A 17436-nucleotide genomic window follows, 5' to 3' on the forward strand; every position below is an offset into this window, starting at 1 on the left:
AAAAGTTTAATCGAAACGGGTTCTTTTTTCTTAATTTTACTCATTCCTAACCTATCCGATACTTTAAAAATGAGAAAAAGTAATTCTACAAATAAAAGAAACAAAAAGTCATGATACATATTTAATGGCGAGTGTACTTAATTTGACAAAGTGTTGCTCCACAGTCCACGGTCAATCCACACTGATGAACTGACCGAACTTCCCCCCGCGTCCCCACTCTCCATACCAAGAACGACTTATTCGACCCACGTTCAAAAGAAGCACTATATCTATGTACTTGGCAAAACTAAAAAACAAAAGAATGACTACTAATCATGCATGAACCTCTTTTATATTGTGTATATGTATAATTAATTATTTCTGATATCTTATTCCCACGTACGTCTCAACAAAGCAGTCATGGTAGGCGCCTACACAGAAGCTTCAAACTTTCCCGAACAACAATTCTCTCTCTATATAAACGCATTCAAGTTTCATAACAACCATAAGCATTAAGCACTTTACATTCACAAATCACAAATTACAGCGAAATTAAAGAAACTAAAGCAGATATTAATTAGATTAAGATGGTTTACGAGTATGTTCTTGCTGGTGTCTTGGTTTCTCTGTTGGGTTCGGTTTTCTTTGTGATCATAAACAATACTTTGAGCGAAAATAAGAGGGACGTTGCAATTGTGTCGGAAAACGGTGTTTGTTTGCCACCGGAGATTGAGAAAAGTACCGACGTTGTCATTGTTGGTGCCGGAGTTGCTGGTGCTGCTCTTGCTTACACTCTTGGAAAGGTGATCATTATTTCTCTCTCTATTTATAGAGTCTCTCTTGATCTTAATAATCTCTTTTCGGAGTTCCAAAGTTCTCTATTTTTTTTTAAAAGATGAAATATAAATGTTGAATAGTAAGTTCTTTAGTTTTGTTGCTACTTTTTTAACTCTATTTTCCTCAGTAACTTAGTTACGCGTCAAAACTTGAAGCTGTGTTTTTCTGACTTTTTATTTCTGAACGATTTATTTATTTTTTACTTAATCCTATGAATGAATCCTTCAAAACTCGCCTTCATACTTAAAAATACTTGAAGCATCGTTTTAAAGAAGAACAAAAAAAAGTAATGGTCCTTATCATAAATATTGCGCCCAAAACTCGCTTTTAAATCTTTCTCACTAACATTTATCTAAGAGCTGAGTAAACTAATTAGCATATTATATCCAGTGGATACGAGCCTAGCCAAGTTGACTAAAGCAATGTACACCCCCTCTGCACCTAAGTTTGGATCCCCCTCCCCATAACTTAATCGAACTTAGGGTAGATCATTCTATTGTTTATCCAAAAAACCAATTAGCATTTCAAACCCACCGTTTCTTTCCTTGTACATATAAGGCTTCAGTCAATAGATGACATTGTGAAAGCTAATTTCTTTGCTTTTGTCATTTTTTATTCGGCTCTAGTGGGTGCTAATAATTACAATAATGCAGTCTATACAGTTGTAATCTTGTTCACACTTTAAAGTTTGGTTTCCGTCCGTTTGTAATTGTCCTAGAACATTGAGAAGGCTTGCTAATTAAGCATTCAGATCTTACCCTGGCGTTGATCGAAGTCGTAATTATGTGGCCTTTTGAGTTAATCATGAGTTTTTCTTCTTGTTAAATATAGGAAGGACGACGTGTACATGTGATTGAAAGAGACTTAAGTGAGCCAGACAGAATTGTGGGTGAACTATTGCAGCCTGGAGGCTATCTCAAATTGATTGAATTAGGTCTTGAAGATTGTGCTAATGAGTCCATTGATGCTCAGAAAGTGTTTGGTTATGCTCTTTACAAAAATGGCAATGATACAAAACTATCATATCCCTTGGAAACATATAGCTCTGACATCGCCGGCAGAAGTTTTCACAACGGGCGTTTCATCCAAAGAATGCGCGAAAGGGCTGCAACTCTTTCCAAGTACGTGAATTCCCATTTTCCTGTGGAATATGATTAGAAGATAATCTTTTTCGAAGTAATTTCTTTTGTACCCCTTACTCATGTGTCAATTACTTTTTTCTCTGCAGTGTGAAATTGGAACAAGGAACAGTGACAACACTAATTGAAGAAAAGGGCACCATCAAAGGAGTGATGTACAAGAACAAGGCCGGAGAGGAGATGAGAACATATGCTCCGCTAACAATAGTGTGCGATGGATGCTTTTCAAATCTGCGTCGCTCTATCTCTACTCCGAATGTATTTTATTCGATCTTTAGAAACTCGAGCATTTCTTTTATATTAAAATGGAAGTGTTTGCACTTTAATGAGACCAACAAGACTAACTTGTCTAAATACTGTAGATTGAAAACCCGTCCTGCTTCGTCGGGTTGATCTTGGAGAACTGTGAGCTTCCTCATGCAAATCATGGACATGTGATTCTGGGAGATCCTTCACCCATCCTGTTTTATCCTATCAGTAGTACCGAGGTTCGTTGTTTGGTAGATGTTCCCGGCACAAAAGTACCTTCAGTAGCTAATGGCGAAATGGCTCATTATTTGAAAACTGTCGTGGCTCCTCAGGTGTCTATTATTTTGCTTGACTTTATTATGTTTCAATTTCCTGTCATTTCGATTTAAAGGGACTAATCTGAGGAATGTGCTGTTTCAGGTTCCCCATCAGCTCTTAAAGGCTTTTCTAGCAGCGGTTGATAAAGGAATCATCAGAACAATGCAAAACAAAAGCATGCCGGCTGCTCCTCAGCCCACTCCTGGTGCTATTTTATTGGGGGATGCTTTCAACATGAGACATCCTTTAACTGGAGGAGGAATGACTGTGGCTCTTTCCGACATTGTTCTTCTAAGGGATCTTCTAAGACCCCTAAGTGATTTCAACGATGCACCTGCTTTGTGTGATTATCTCGAATCATTCTACACACTCCGCAAGGTATGTATCAACATTCTCGATATGTAAAAGAAAATTTTCACTTATAAGACAGTCTGACATGTTATGTTGTTCGATCTGACAATATAACACGTCATATATATAATTATCATCCATGTGAATATGTGTGTAATGGAATTGGTTAATTTTCATTGCAGCCTGTGTCATCTACCATAAACACATTAGCCGGTGCCCTTTACAAGGTGTTCTGTGCATCGCCTGACCCCGCAAGACAGGAAATGCGTGAAGCATGTTTTGACTATTTGAGCCTTGGAGGCATCTGTTCAAATGGACCAATATCTCTACTCTCAGGTCTTAAACCTTGTCCAATCATCCTGTTTCTACATTTCTTTGCTGTGGCTATATATGGAGTCGGCCGCTTAATGTTTCCATTCCCGACGCCCAAACGGATGTGGTTGGGGGCTAGATTAATCTTGGTATGTTACTTATTTTCCTAGTACTGTCTCATCAGCAAGCTTGTTACATTAGTCATAGTACAAACAACAAAAACATGAATTGCTAACTAATCTTTTGGTTTTCATTTTCCAGAGTGCATCAGGAATCATATTCCCGATTATTAAAGCTGAAGGAGTTAGACAAATGTTCTTTCCTACAACAATGCCAGCATATTACAAAGTTCCTCCTGTTCATAGAAGAATCAAAACAAGCATGAAGCATGTATTTTAAGAAAAAAAGCCAAACAAAATACTTGTATCATATTAGCTTTTACCCTCGCAAACAAGGTGAGGGTCATTGCTGAAATTAGGAGAGGAAGTAGAGAAGTTATTGTTCTCAATTCTTTTAGCATTCGTTGTTCTGCAGTTCGTATATAGTCTACACTTTAATTTTTTACTTAATTAGTACTACTCATCAAGTCTTCAAACATCCGACTACTTCTCGACCTTTGCAATGCCTGCTTCTGCGATTTGCTGGCTTTAATTTGTTGTTACTTCGGATTTAGTGTAGTTTCTTTGCATGGCCTTCTAATGCAGATAGAACGTGACCAAATTTCATCAACTAATTGGCAGGAACTAAAAATAAAACATGACGGATATCAGCAATGCAAGATGACCTTTTGAAATTTTAGCATGATTGTTAAGCTAGAAAAATACTTCAGGTAAAACGACAGAAAAACATGCTTATTCCAGCTAAGGTGAGAATTAGCATCAACGTTCCGTGCTGAGGTTTGGTAGACAGTGCGGCATTTTAAGGGAATTGTGTAACAGCGGGGTCGGCCAAAGGGAAAATTGGTGAGAGTGTAAAATTCTGGAAACACCATCGGAACTACCCCTTTTGGTGTTGTTCTTAGAAGCATATTGTTATTTGCATTACTAGACAGTGCACGGAAACTGGGGCATTGTTGTTTGTATTACCAAACAATACTGAAACTTTGTTGCCAGATCTAACCTTTTCAGTGGTCCCTTTCTTGGATCAGTACGAATACAAGTCTTTATCTCTTCAAGACGCATAACATCACCCGGGTTATGCTCTAATACAGTGCAGCTGTCCATAATGCAGCAGCTCGGCCTGTCACAAATCCTTAGCCTCAACAAGAACAAGCGCTGCACAAATCATTCGTGAGGAAACACAAGTCAATAAATTCTCAACTGCTAAACATAGAAACTCAAACTAAAAATTCCAAAATTGAATAGCCAGTTACTAACTTTAAATTCGATAAACACATCACGAGTAAAACGGTATAGCATCCAAATCAAATGGGAGGTATGATATGAGATAGGAATACCAACAGCTCGATTTTGGGATCTCTGTATGTGTTTTCGGCCTTTTGTCTATTTGGACATCTAATTCTCCATTAAATCGATGAGCTTAGTGAATTTGGTACAAATGTGGCTTACATGTCTATCCAATTATGAGTTACACGCTCATCATGTCATCAATTTAATGAGGATTCAAATAATTCGTTATACAAATGACATAACTGATACAGTTTTAAAACTTCAGGGTGCAATGTGAAAAAGTTAAAACTTGATGGCCCAATTTGAAAATAACCCCAAACTTAAAGAGTGTAAAATATAGTTAGCCCATAAATTTTTTGTACTCGTATCTTTATTTAGTTTCCTAAACTACAGGTGTACATAGAATTGAAACAATGTTTAAATTCCACTTGGGTCACTAGGCATTAATTCATTTTGTTAGCAGTTTTGACTCTCATCCTAATTAGTTATCTGTTCATCCACATTTTCACAAAAATTATCCGATTCCTTAATTCTCTAACACTAATAAGTAGTCTGCTCTAAATTAAATTTTTGAAACTCACCTTAAACCTAAAGAGTGTAAAATATAATTTAGCCATAATTTTTTGTGTAATTCGTCTCTTTATTTAATTGGCATTGTAATCAAAATGACTAATGATATTGCCATAACTCTTTACTTTAGTTCTGAAATTTGAAATCGACAGAAGTGATCCCTGAGTTTGTTCACCATCAATCATTTTGGTCATTTTGTGTAAAATCTTTACTGAATAAGAAACAAAAATAAAAAACATACCCTCAATTCAATAAACAAATAGCCAAATGATTTGACAAAATTTGAGAGTGTTCTTGTCATTTTAGTCTTGATGGAGATTTTCCACAGAAGTTCCAAAATAATTGACAGTGAACAAACTCAAGGATCACTTCTATCGATTTTAAATCTCATGGACCTAATTTAGAAGTCATGCTAACTTGAAGAGCCATTTTGACAAAAAAAAACCTATTTAATTTGCTAAACTACCGGTGTGACATAAGATTAATACAAATTTTCAATTCCCCTGGGTCAGTAGGTGTTAATTATTTTACTAACCGTTTCAACTCTCGTCCTAATTAGTTTTCAATTCATCCATATTTTCACTAAATTATCCGATTCCTTAATTCTCCATTAATCATAAGTAAACTGACCGAAATTTCGTTCTTTAGTCGCAGGTTATTCAAGTCTTTCCGTTGAGCTTGTGAGAAATGGACTCCCAACAAATTCCCCAAACAAAAGATAAACAAAAGTTTCCAAAAAAAAAAAAAAAAAAAAAACAAACAAAAGATAAACAAAAAGTCATGATGAATATTTTATTAACAAGTACTTTGACAAAGTACCGCTCCACAGTCCACAGTCCACAGTCCACGGTCCTCCACACTTACCCAACTTCGCCGTTGCTCTCATGTCTGATGTCTCCACTCAACATATTTAATTGAATATTATACTTACAAATAAAAAAAATATTATGATTGCTTATTTAATCATTCGTGAATCATATTTAATTTGAAGAATCATTTTGGTTAACAGGTTTATTTAATTTACTAAACTACTGGTTTAATATAAGATTGAAATAATGTTTAAATTCCATTCCGTCATTAGATGTTAATTCATTTCGTTAACTGTTTCAACTATCATCCTAATTAGTTTACAGTTCATCCACATTTTCACTAGCTTATCCGATTTCTTAATTTTCTATTACTGATAAGTAATCTTCCCTAAATTAAATTTCATCCTTTAGTTGCAGGTTCTTCAAGTCATTCTATTGAGCTTGTGAGAAATTGACACTGACAAATTCCACAAATAAAAGATAAATTGACTCCAACAAATTCCAAAGATAAAAGATAAACAAAATGCCATGATAAATATTTTATTAGCGAGTACTATGACAAAATATTGCTCCACAGTCCACAGTCCTCCACACTGATAACTTGACCCAACATCCCCGTTGCTCTCATGTCTAATGTCTCCACTCTCCATATTGAATATTATACTTACAAATATAAAAAAAAAAAAACAAAAGTATGACTGCTTATTTAATCATGCGTGAACCTCTTTTATATATGCTTCTAAAAATAAAATAAAATAATGTTTTATTTCCTACATTTAATAATTTCTGATAACTTATTCCCACATACCTATCAGCAAGAAGTCATGGTAGGCGCCTACAGAGAAGCTTCATCCTTTGCTCAACAACAATACTTAACTCTCTCTATATAGCGCATTCACTCCCCATTGCTGTTTCACAACAATCATAAGCATCGAGAACTTTCACAGATTACAAATCACAGCGAAAAGAAATTAAAGAAAAATATTAATCAAGTATGGTTTACGAGTATGTTCTTGCTGGTGTCTTGGTTTCTATGTTGAGTTCTGTTTTCTTCGTCATCATAAACACCACTTTCAGCGAAAAGAAGAAGGACGATGTCGCAAACGTGTCGGCAACCGGTGTTTTTCTTGCGCCCGAGACTGAGAAAAGTACGGACGTCGTCATTGTCGGTGCTGGAGTTGCTGGTGCTGCTCTTGCTTACACTCTTGGCAAGGTGATCATTATATCTTTCTCTTTATCTTCCTCATCAGTTTATGGTCAAGTTCCAAAGTATTCTAGTTAATTATTTTTATTTTTCACTAAAAATAAGATGAATGAATTAATGAATGTTCAATAGAAACATTGTTCCAAAAATTCTCGCCTAGGCAGGGCCTAACACCCGATTAATTTTTGGGTCTTTGAAAATTAAGAAAGAGTCTCTAGACCTGGCACACGCTTGGGTTGCGACTCTCACTTAGACAGAAAATAGATAATTTTCATTTTGCATTTTAGTTTTCCAAAAAACTATAGGACACTTGTTGAATACTTGGATAAACACTCGTTATATACTTGTTCCCATGTTTTCAATATGTGCTTTTAAATGTTCCTCACTAATATTAGTTCAAGAGAATAATAAACTAATCAGAATTTTAATATAGCTAATTTCTTTATTCTCTTCTATTTGATTTGCCTATGTTGGGAGCTAATTCCAATAGTGCAGTCCAAACAATATTAATCTTGTCCACACTGAAAAACTTTGCTGTTTCCGGTGTGGACGGTTGTAAATATCGTTAGTTATGACTAGACTGAGTAAATAACCATGAGTTTTGCTTCTTGTTAAATAAATATAGGAAGGACGGCGTGTACATGTGATCGAAAGGGACCTCAACGAGCCAGACAGAATTGTTGGTGAACTATTGCAGCCTGGAGGCTATCTCAAGTTGATTGAATTAGGTCTTGAAGATTGTGCTAATGAGTCCATTGATGCTCAGAAAGTGTTTGGTTATGCTCTTTACAAAAATGGCAATGACACGAAATTGTCTTATCCCTTGGAAACATACAGTTCAGATATCGCTGGAAGAAGTTTCCACAACGGACGTTTCATCCAAAGGATGCGCGAAAGGGCTGCAACTCTTCCAAAGTATGTAAAATCCATTCTCCTTTGGAATATGATAAGAAGATCATCTTGTTCGGTGTAATTTCATTTGTACCGGTACTCATGTCTCCTCCATTTTTATTCTCTACAGTGTGAAATTGGAACAAGGAACAGTGACAACACTAATTGAAGAAAAGGGCACCATCAAAGGAGTGATGTACAAGAACAAGGCCGGAGAGGAGATGAGAACATATGCTCCGCTAACAATAGTGTGCGATGGATGCTTTTCAAATCTGCGTCGCTCCATCTCTACTCCAAATGTAATTTATTGCATCTTTAGAAACTCGAGCATTTCTTTTATATTTTAGCATGGAAGTGTTTGCACTTTCATGAGACCAACAAAACTAACTTGTCTATATACTGTAGATTGAAAATCCGTCTTGCTTCGTCGGAATGATCTTGGAGAACTGTGAGCTTCCTCATGCAAATCATGGACATGTGATTCTGGGAGACCCTTCACCCATCCTGTTTTATCCTATCAGTAGTACCGAGGTTCGTTGTTTGGTAGATGTTCCCGGCACAAAAGTACCTTCAGTAGCTAATGGCGAAATGGCTCAGTATTTGAAAACTGCCGTGGCTCCTCAGGTATCTATTACTTTGCTTGACTTTAGTAAGTTTCAATTTCATGTAATTTCTATCGAAAGGGACTAATCTGAGGAATGTGCTGTTTCAGGTTCCCCATCAACTCTTAAAGGCTTTTCTAGCAGCGGTTGATAAAGGAATCATCAGAACAATGCAAAACAAAAGCATGCCGGCTGCTCCACAGCCCACTCCTGGTGCAATTTTACTGGGGGATGCTTTCAACATGAGACATCCTTTAACCGGAGGAGGAATGACTGTGGCTCTATCTGACATTGTTCTTCTCAGGGATCTTTTGAGACCACTAAGTGATTTCAACGATGCACCTGCCTTGTGTGATTATCTCGAATCGTTCTACACACTCCGCAAGGTATGTTTCAACATTCACGATGTGTAAAAGAAAATTTGCACTTATAAGGCAGTCTGACATGTTATGTTGTTCGATCTGACAATATAACACGTCATATATTTAATTATAGTGCATGTGAAAATTTGTTTGACAACATTGGTTAATTTTCATTGTAGCCTGTGTCTTCTACCATAAACACATTAGCCGGTGCCCTTTACAAGGTGTTCTGTGCATCGCCTGACCCCGCAAGACAAGAAATGCGTGAAGCATGTTTTGACTATTTGAGCCTTGGAGGCATCTGTTCAAATGGACCAATATCTCTACTCTCAGGTCTTAACCCTCGTCCGATCCGCCTTTTTCTCCATTTCTTTGCTGTGGCTGTGTATGGAGTCGGCCGCTTAATGATTCCATTCCCGACGCCGAAACGGATGTGGTTGGGGGCTAGATTGATCTTGGTATGTTACTTATTTTCCCAGTACTGTCTCATCAGCAAGCTTGTTACATTAGTCATATTACGAACAATAGAAACATGAATTGCTAACTAATCTTTTGGTTTTCAATTTCCAGAGTGCATCAGGAATCATATTCCCAATTATTAAAGCTGAAGGAGTTAGAAAGATGTTCTTTCCTGCAACAATGCCAGCATATTACAGAGTACCTCCAGTTCACAGACGAATCAAAACAAGCACGAAGCATGTATGTTAAGAAAAAAAAGCAAAGCAAATTACTTGTATCATATTAGCTTTTACCCCCGCAAAGGTGAGGGTCATTTCTGAAATTAGGAGAGGAAGTGGAGAAGTTATTGTTCTTAATTCTTTTTAGCATTCGTCGTTCTACATTAGGGACCAGGATTCCACAAGAAACTTGTATCTAACTCTGCTGTTCGTATACAGTCTACACTTTGATTTTTTACTTAATAGTATTGCTCATCGTGTCTTCAAACATCCGACTACTCTTTCTCGACCTTTGCAATGCTTGCTTCTGCGATTTGCGGGTTTTAATGTTTTGTTACTTCTGATTTAGTGTAGTTTCTGATAAGCCTACTTCAGATATTCAACAAACCCTAAACATCAGTCCACATCAGCACCAATTCAAACTGATTCTTCCCACTGCAATCTACAACAGAAGAGTTTGGTTTCATCTCTAACATTGAAGCGCCACAGTCCATCATCCACATAACTCTCTCCTGTCTGATATTATCAATACTTTCAAATACTTCTGTATACCTTTTCAAATATTTGTAGTTTAACAAACTGATCCATTGTAACTCTATATATATGAATGAATGAACACTGACTCGTCCATCGAGTTCAGTTTACACAATTCGAGTACTATATTTCAGTTTCAAAATCTCCTTTATGGTATCTCAGAGCTAAAAGTCTAATGACTGAAAGCTTTAATTTTTTTTTTCCAATGGCATCAAGTTCCAATCCCTCCAACCCCATTGTTCTCCCCTCTCTTCCTAATGCCTCCAACTTTCTCACTATAAAGTTGGACCGTACCAACTATCCCTTGTGGCATGCCCAGATGTTGCCCTTACTTTGAAGTAGGAATCTGGTGTCTTTTGTCGATAGAACCAACAAATGTCCTTCTGCCTTCTTGAAGGATGATGAAGGCGCACTCATTGATGAAGTTAATCCGGAATTCGATGCATGGATTCAGCAAGATGCCATGGTGCTTTCATGGATCAATAGTTCAGTTCATCCAACTGTTCTTGCCTCTCTCATTGGTAAGACAAGTTCACATTCTGCTTGGACTTGCTTACGTGAACGGTATGCTTCTCAATCTATTGGCCGTCTTCTTCAACTACGTAGTGAGGTTATGAATACCCATCGTGGTGATTCAACTATTGTTGATTTTCTTGACCGTATTAATTATCTTGCTGATACTCTCCCTATCTTTGGTTCTCCAGTCTCTGATTCTAATCTTGTTGCCATTATTTTAAATAATGTTGGCCCTGCTTTTGAAAGTACCTTTGCTTCTGCACAAGCACATGATGAGGCTATTACTTACAATGCTCTGGAAGCCCTTCTTTTAGGTGCTGAGCGATGTCAAAAGACCCATATTGTGTTTGAAAATGGACCCACTGCTCTTGCTGCTGGACGGGGCTGATTAGGTCCTTATTGTGGTCGTGGCGCTCCTTGGGGTGGTCGTGGTCCCTTCAATGGTGGTCGTGGTCAGTTTGCTCCCGGCCCCCCGGCCAAGGCCAACATGCTTCTCACCCTTGACTTGCTTATGATGGTGTTCTCAGCGCCTATTCACCTCAGGCTCAAAATGGTGGGCGCATACAATGCCAAATCTACCATCGTCATGGCCATTCCGCTATCGACTATTTCAATAGGCTGAACATGGCCTATGAAGGACGTGTGCCTGCTCTTCCGGTTTCTACCTCGCCAACTGGTTTTCAAAACTGGCTCTTTGATTCTAGAGCCAATGCACACATCACCAATGATTTGAATCAGGTTTCAAATCCACTCCCATATATTGGTACTGATAATGTCAATGGAGTGGTTGATGGAACAGGTTTGCAAATTTCTCACGTTGGTACTTCCTACATTCAAACACCCCACCATTTTTTCACTCTACCTAACACCCTTCACTGTCCTAATGCCTTTACTAATGTTATCTCCATCAATCAATTTAAAAAATACAATAACTGTTCACTAACATTATATCTCAATTCCTACCATGTCCAGGACCTTCAAACGGGGATGATGCTTTTACAAGGGCTGAGTAGAAATGTCTTTTATCCATTTTCATGTTCTTCTATGGTTAATAATGGAGTCTTTGCATTCGTTGGTGTTAGAGTGTCAGATGCCATTTGGCATTCTAGGCTAGGTCACCCAACTTTTTCTGTTTTACGTAGTTTAATTTCCAAAAATAAATTACCATTAACTAGTATTGCAACTTATGATTTTTGTTCATCCTACCCTTTGGGCAGTTGCCTTTCAATTTGTCTTCTCCAATGTCATCTTTTCCTATTGAATTAATACATTCGGATGTATGGATTTCTTGAAACACCCCAACCCTATTTTTTTAATTAAAAATTATTTTAAAGCCTTCATTGGTGAGCCCGTGGGCCCACCTTGTTTTATGGATTTTCTGAAACATCCCAACCCTATTTTTTTAATTAAAAATTGTTTTAAAACCTTCATTGGTGAGCCCGTGGAGCCCACTTGTTTTATTTTTATGTTTCCGGTCTCTCCTCTCTCGGTTCTCTCTCCCTCTTAGCTCTCCCGCAACTCTCTCTCCCTCACTCTCTCGGCTCTCTCTATCTCAACCCCTCCGAGTGTTTTTCTTACCAACAAACATCACCATCGTCTTTATCCCGTCGCTACGAACTCAACCATAGTATTGGCATCTTGGAAGTCAAACCATGAAGCCCCGTACACAAGCTCCGGCGAGCACCGCTCCTTTCGAGGCCATTTCCGGCCAAAACACGGCGATTTGGCTGGCATATAAGGTATCAATCTCTTCGTCTCGTCGAGTAGTACAACTTTCCTTTTTGTTTCACTCAATTTCGTTGAGTATTGAAGACGTTATACGCATTTGAATCTTACCCAGTTTCCGGCGAGTCCGACGGCTTTCGAGGCATTTTTCGGAAAAACCAAGGCGAGTTAGACGTCATGTGAGGTAGCATTCTCTTCGTCTCTTCAAGAGCTACAACTTTTGTTTTTGTCTCGCTTGATTTCGTTGAGTAGTGATAAAGTTATAGCCGTTTAAAGTCGGGTAGTTTTCCGGCCGAATTTCCGGCCTTCTTCTTTGGCAAACCAGGCTTTTCAGGCCATTAGAACCCCCTCGGGCCTTAGCCAATTGGGCTAGCCCAGTAACCCAGCCCGCACCCCTTTTATTTTTTTAGTTATTTTGTTTTTAAAACCCAAAGGCCTCGGGCCTTAATTTTTGAAGGGGCCTTGGGCCGGTTTAATTCAAAGGGCTTAAAGCCCTGTTTGTTTTTGTGAGGCCTTAGGCTTTGTGGTGTGTGTGGGCTGTGTGTGTGCAGCCCGTGTGTGTGTGTGTGTGTTTGGGCTAAAGCCCAAACCCCAATTTTCCACCCTAAAATCATTTGAACCCAAAACCTTAGAAATCCTAAAACCTAATAGGGCCTAAACCCTTACAATCCCAAATCCCCTATTTTATTTAATTCAAACCCAATAGATCCTAATCCTATTTAACCTAAACCCTAATCCGGATTTCAAGCCTAAAACCCGTTAGACCTAATTTGACCATTGACCCCCGGTCAACGTTGACTTTAGGGTAATTCGACGTTCTGAATCCGTTTTCAATGTCCGTTTTCCTAAATGCAATCGTTTAAGTAGAGTTTGACTAAATGTGCTATTTATGTGCTTAGGGGCAATTATTGTGACATTTCCGTCTTCGCTAGTGGCGCAGCTTTTGGCAACTAAGTACTGTGAGTGGACCCCTTCTAAAATTACATGATTTTATAGTTTAATTGCATAAATGATTAGCATGCCTACGAATTTATGAAGTGATTTATGTGAAGCCTGTTGATTTAATATATTGATTTTCGTCTCGTGTTTTTGGTGAGGAATTAATTGTTGGCCTATATTGAGCTATATTTTAATATATCGTATTTTCTATAAAAACCATGATCTGGTAGACTATCTTATGGATGACGATAGGATGCTAGAACATGTTTTAGAAACCCCTCTTTATAGTATAGACGATGGATGACTTTATACTATGAAGTGGTTATTTATGAGAGGCGTAAATATTTGTGCGTACCTAGTAGACACTATGCCGCTTGGGGCGAGGAACTGGTGTTGGCATTTAGGCCGGGAGAAATAATCCCTAGCTACGGGCTGAGGAACATGGAGCAGGTATTGGGCCGGGAGTTGGTAATCTCTAGCTACGGGCGCAGAGACCACGGAGCAGGCATTGGGCCGGGAGTTATATTTATTCAGTGATCTTTCTAGCAGCACATCGCGTTACGAGACGATTTATGATGCGTTTACTGTTTTGATTTCCGCGATGTGACTTTTGAGATATTTGGGCATGTTAGGATTTTGATTTAAATCCATCACTTACTATGCTAGTAGTTTTCACTATAAAACTTTGGGGGTTAGTATGTTGATAACTATTTTATTATTATTATATATATGAACTTGGTCCAATCACCTTTGTTTTGCGCCCCCATTCAGGACTTGGAATCAAGGCACCTAATCCCGACGTCAAGACATTTCCGCAACAGCATATTTGAGTCCTCTCGATGTAGGACCCACTTCTTTATTCATTCAATTTTATCTCAAGTCTTTTTAGTGATTAGGTTTAGTTGTATGTTCTGAACACGTTCCTAAATTATTAACTCATTGTTTTTAAATTCATAACCCTTATTTATTTCTTATTCTTAGCTTTTGTATCAATTAATGGCTTTCGTCACCCTCGGGTGTCGGCCAGCACGTGTCTATCCTGGTATTCGGAGAATATCAGGGTCGGGGCGTGTCATTTCCCCTTCTTATTCAATTAATGGTTACAAGTATTACGTTGTCTTTGTGGATGATTTTTCTCATTATGCATGGCTATATCCCTTAAAGTTAAAATCTGAGGTTTTTCAAACCTTTGTGGTGTTTAAAAAATAGGTCGAAACCATGTTCAACACAAAAATAAATTTTTTCCAATCTGATGGAGGAGGAGAGTTTGTCAATTCATCTTTTAAGCAATTTTTCACTCAAAATGGTATTCACCATTGCTTGAGTTGTCCCCATCATCCTCAGCAAAACGGTCTCGCAGAGAGAAAACATCGACATATTGTTGAAACTAGCTTAACCCTACTTGCTCATGCTTCTCTTCCCCAAACTTTTTGGGATGATGCTTTTCATACTGCCAACTATCTCATTAATCGTCTTCCCACAAAAAATTTAAATGGCATCTCTCCCTTCCAAAAATTATTCTCTAAATCACCACAGTATGATTTTCTCAAAGTGTTTGGTTGTGCTTGTTTCCCATATTTACGCCCATACATTGCTCATAAACTCCAATTTCAATCAAAACAATGCATTTTCTTAGGTTATTCTTTAAATTATCAAGGTTACAAATGTTATGATCCTTCCACAGGAAAGTGTTTCGTGTCTCGTCATGTTGTTTTTAATGAAAAGAGTTTTCCATATAAAGAACTTGCTACTCAACCATTGTCATCCACCAGTGCCTCGAACCATGTCCTGGATATTGACCCTTTTCAATTTATCCCACCTAATCCTATCCCTCACACTCTTAATCCTACCCCACCATAAATTCTAACCCACACCCCAGCCCATACACCGAACTCTGCTCCCCATTCTAATCCTACCCTACCTACATCTACCCTAGACTCCCATTCACTAACCATCACTTAACCCATCCCCTTGAATACTGGAACAACCAACGTGTCTTCTCATACTTCACACTCCACTCATGGCATGATCACTCGTGGTCAATAGGGAAATCGAAAACCTAACCCTAAATATGCTTGCATCACTGATGTTAACAGTTCTTTGGTTGAGCCATCTTGTTTCTCACAGGCTAATAAGTTACCACAGTGGCAACATGTTATGGCAAATGAATTTAATGCTTTATAACGCAGTGGGACGTGGACTTTAGTTCCTTACAAGCCTTCAATGAATGTGTTGCCAAATAAATAGGTCTATTGTATCAAAAAGAGGTTTGATGGTTCCATTGAGCGCTTTAAAGCGCGCCTTGTTGCCATCGACTTTCATAAACAAGAGGGAATCGATGTTGGGGAGACTTTCAGTCCTGTTGTTACTCATGCCACTATTCGGTTAATTCTCTCCATTGCTCTTCATTTTCACTGGCCTATTCGACAACTTGATGTTCAAAATGCCCTCATTCGTGGGACATTGAATGAGAAAGTTTACATGAGGCTTTCTGCAGGGTTTATAGATCCTCAATTCCCATCTCATGTATGTCACCTTCAAAAATCTTTATATGGCTTGAAACGAGCACCCCGTGCTTGGTTTCAATGTTTCTCCCAGAAGCTTGAAGACTTGGGATTCATATCCTCACAAGCAGACTCATCTCTTTTTACATATTTTGACGGTTCTACCATAATTTACCTATTAATTAATGTCGATGATATCTTAATCACGGGGAATAACAATGCTCAGTTGTCTCATTTCATCAAACAGCTTGGTACTCAGTTTGCAATGAAAGATCTTGGGCCGTTACATTATTTTTTGGGCATGGAGGTTTCACTGACACCTTCTGCTATGTATCTTACTCAGTCCAAGTACACTTTGGACCTTCTCAAGAAAACCAACATGATTGACACTAAGCCCATCTCCACGCCAGTTTCCAGTGGTCGCCATTTTAGTTTATATGAAGGAGAGTCATTCTCAGATGGAACTTCCTTTCATAGTGTTGTTGGTGCTCTCCAATACCTTTTATTTACCCGCCCTGATATTGCCTACGTTGTCAACCAAGTGCGCCAGTTCATGCACTCTCCAACTACTGCACACTGGGCTACAGTGAAACGCATTTTGCGGTATTTAAAAGATACTCATGATCACGCCTTAATTTACAAACCATGAAGTCTTCTTCTCACGACATTTGTTGACGCCGACTATGCCGGTGATCTAGATGACCGTCGTTTGATAGGAGGCCACTGTATATTCCTTGGGGATAATTTAATTTCCTGGAGTTCAAAAAAGCAACGTGGTGTATCAAGATCAAGCACAGAGGCTGAGTATCGTCAACTTGCTTACACTTCTGCGCATCTGTCATGGTTTCGTAACATTTTCCATGACTTACATTTGCCCTTAGCACCACCTCGCCTCTGGTGTGACAATATCAGTGCAATCGCAGTTGCTTCCAATCTTGTTTACCAAGCCAGAATGCAACATGTTGAGGTGGATTATCACTATATTCGGGAGAAAGTCATTCGCAAAGAGATAAAGGTTGGTTATGTTGCTACCACAAACCATCTTACAGATTTTCTTACCAAGGGTTTATCATCTCTGCGTTTCAAATACCTCATTTCCAAGCTTCCAGTTCGTCAACATCCTGTCAGCTTGCGGGGGCGTGATAAGCCTACTTCAGATATTCAACAAAACCCTAAACATCAGTCCATGTCAGCACCAATTCAAACTGATTCTTCGCGCTGCAATCTACAACAGAAGAGTTTGGTTTCATCTTCAACATTGAAGCGCCACAGTCCATCATCCACACAACTCTCTCCTATCTGATATTATCAATACTTTCAAATACTTCTGTATACATTTTCAAATATTTGTAGTGTAACAAACTGATCCATTGTAACTCTATATATATGAATGAATGAACACTGACTCATCCATTGAGCTGAGCTTACACAATTCGAGTACTAGATTTCAGTTTCAAAATCTCCTTTAGTTTCTTTATATGGTCTTCTAATGCAGAAAGAACGTGACCA

At 38.4% G+C, this 17436-nt stretch overlaps 2 protein-coding genes and 1 long non-coding RNA gene across 3 annotated transcripts; all 3 read left to right on the forward strand.

Annotated features, from left to right (window-relative positions):
- Window positions 1-466: 466 nt before the first annotated feature.
- LOC126628000 (squalene monooxygenase SE1-like) lies at window positions 467-3763 on the forward strand. The gene is made up of 7 exons (XM_050297581.1): window positions 467-782; window positions 1648-1937; window positions 2045-2213; window positions 2318-2536; window positions 2625-2900; window positions 3056-3334; window positions 3447-3763. The coding sequence occupies exons 1-7, from the start codon at window positions 567-569 to the stop codon at window positions 3582-3584; spliced, it is 1587 nt and encodes a 528-aa protein (XP_050153538.1). The 5' UTR covers window positions 467-566; the 3' UTR covers window positions 3585-3763.
- Window positions 3764-6929: 3166 nt separating this feature from the next.
- On the forward strand, window positions 6930-9895 carry LOC126628006 (squalene monooxygenase SE1-like). The gene is made up of 7 exons (XM_050297584.1): window positions 6930-7186; window positions 7803-8092; window positions 8199-8367; window positions 8474-8692; window positions 8781-9056; window positions 9212-9490; window positions 9603-9895. Exons 1-7 carry the CDS (start codon window positions 6968-6970, stop codon window positions 9738-9740), a joined length of 1590 nt encoding a protein of 529 aa, XP_050153541.1. The 5' UTR covers window positions 6930-6967; the 3' UTR covers window positions 9741-9895.
- A 2383-nt stretch (window positions 9896-12278) lies between these two features.
- Window positions 12279-14247, forward strand: LOC126628008 (uncharacterized). Its single transcript, XR_007625203.1, has 4 exons — window positions 12279-12498; window positions 12600-12668; window positions 13384-13443; window positions 14195-14247. It is a non-coding gene; the product is annotated as an uncharacterized LOC126628008 (long non-coding RNA).
- Window positions 14248-17436: the final 3189 nt, after the last annotated feature.

Source organism: Malus sylvestris, chromosome 7 (genome assembly GCF_916048215.2).
Source record: "Malus sylvestris chromosome 7, drMalSylv7.2, whole genome shotgun sequence".
NCBI lineage: Eukaryota > Viridiplantae > Streptophyta > Magnoliopsida > Rosales > Rosaceae > Malus > Malus sylvestris.

Coding starts and splice junctions, on each gene's coding strand:
- LOC126628000 (XM_050297581.1), top strand. CDS start 567: ATGGTTTACGAGTATGTTCTTGCTGGTGTCTTGGTTTCTCTGTTGGGT. Junction 1,938..2,044: donor AGGGCTGCAACTCTTTCCAA/GTACGTGAATTC, acceptor TTTTCTCTGCAG/TGTGAAATTGGAACAAGGAA. Junction 2,901..3,055: donor CATTCTACACACTCCGCAAG/GTATGTATCAAC, acceptor TTTTCATTGCAG/CCTGTGTCATCTACCATAAA.
- LOC126628006 (XM_050297584.1), top strand. CDS start 6,968: ATGGTTTACGAGTATGTTCTTGCTGGTGTCTTGGTTTCTATGTTGAGT. Junction 8,693..8,780: donor AAACTGCCGTGGCTCCTCAG/GTATCTATTACT, acceptor GTGCTGTTTCAG/GTTCCCCATCAACTCTTAAA. Junction 9,491..9,602: donor TGGGGGCTAGATTGATCTTG/GTATGTTACTTA, acceptor TTCAATTTCCAG/AGTGCATCAGGAATCATATT.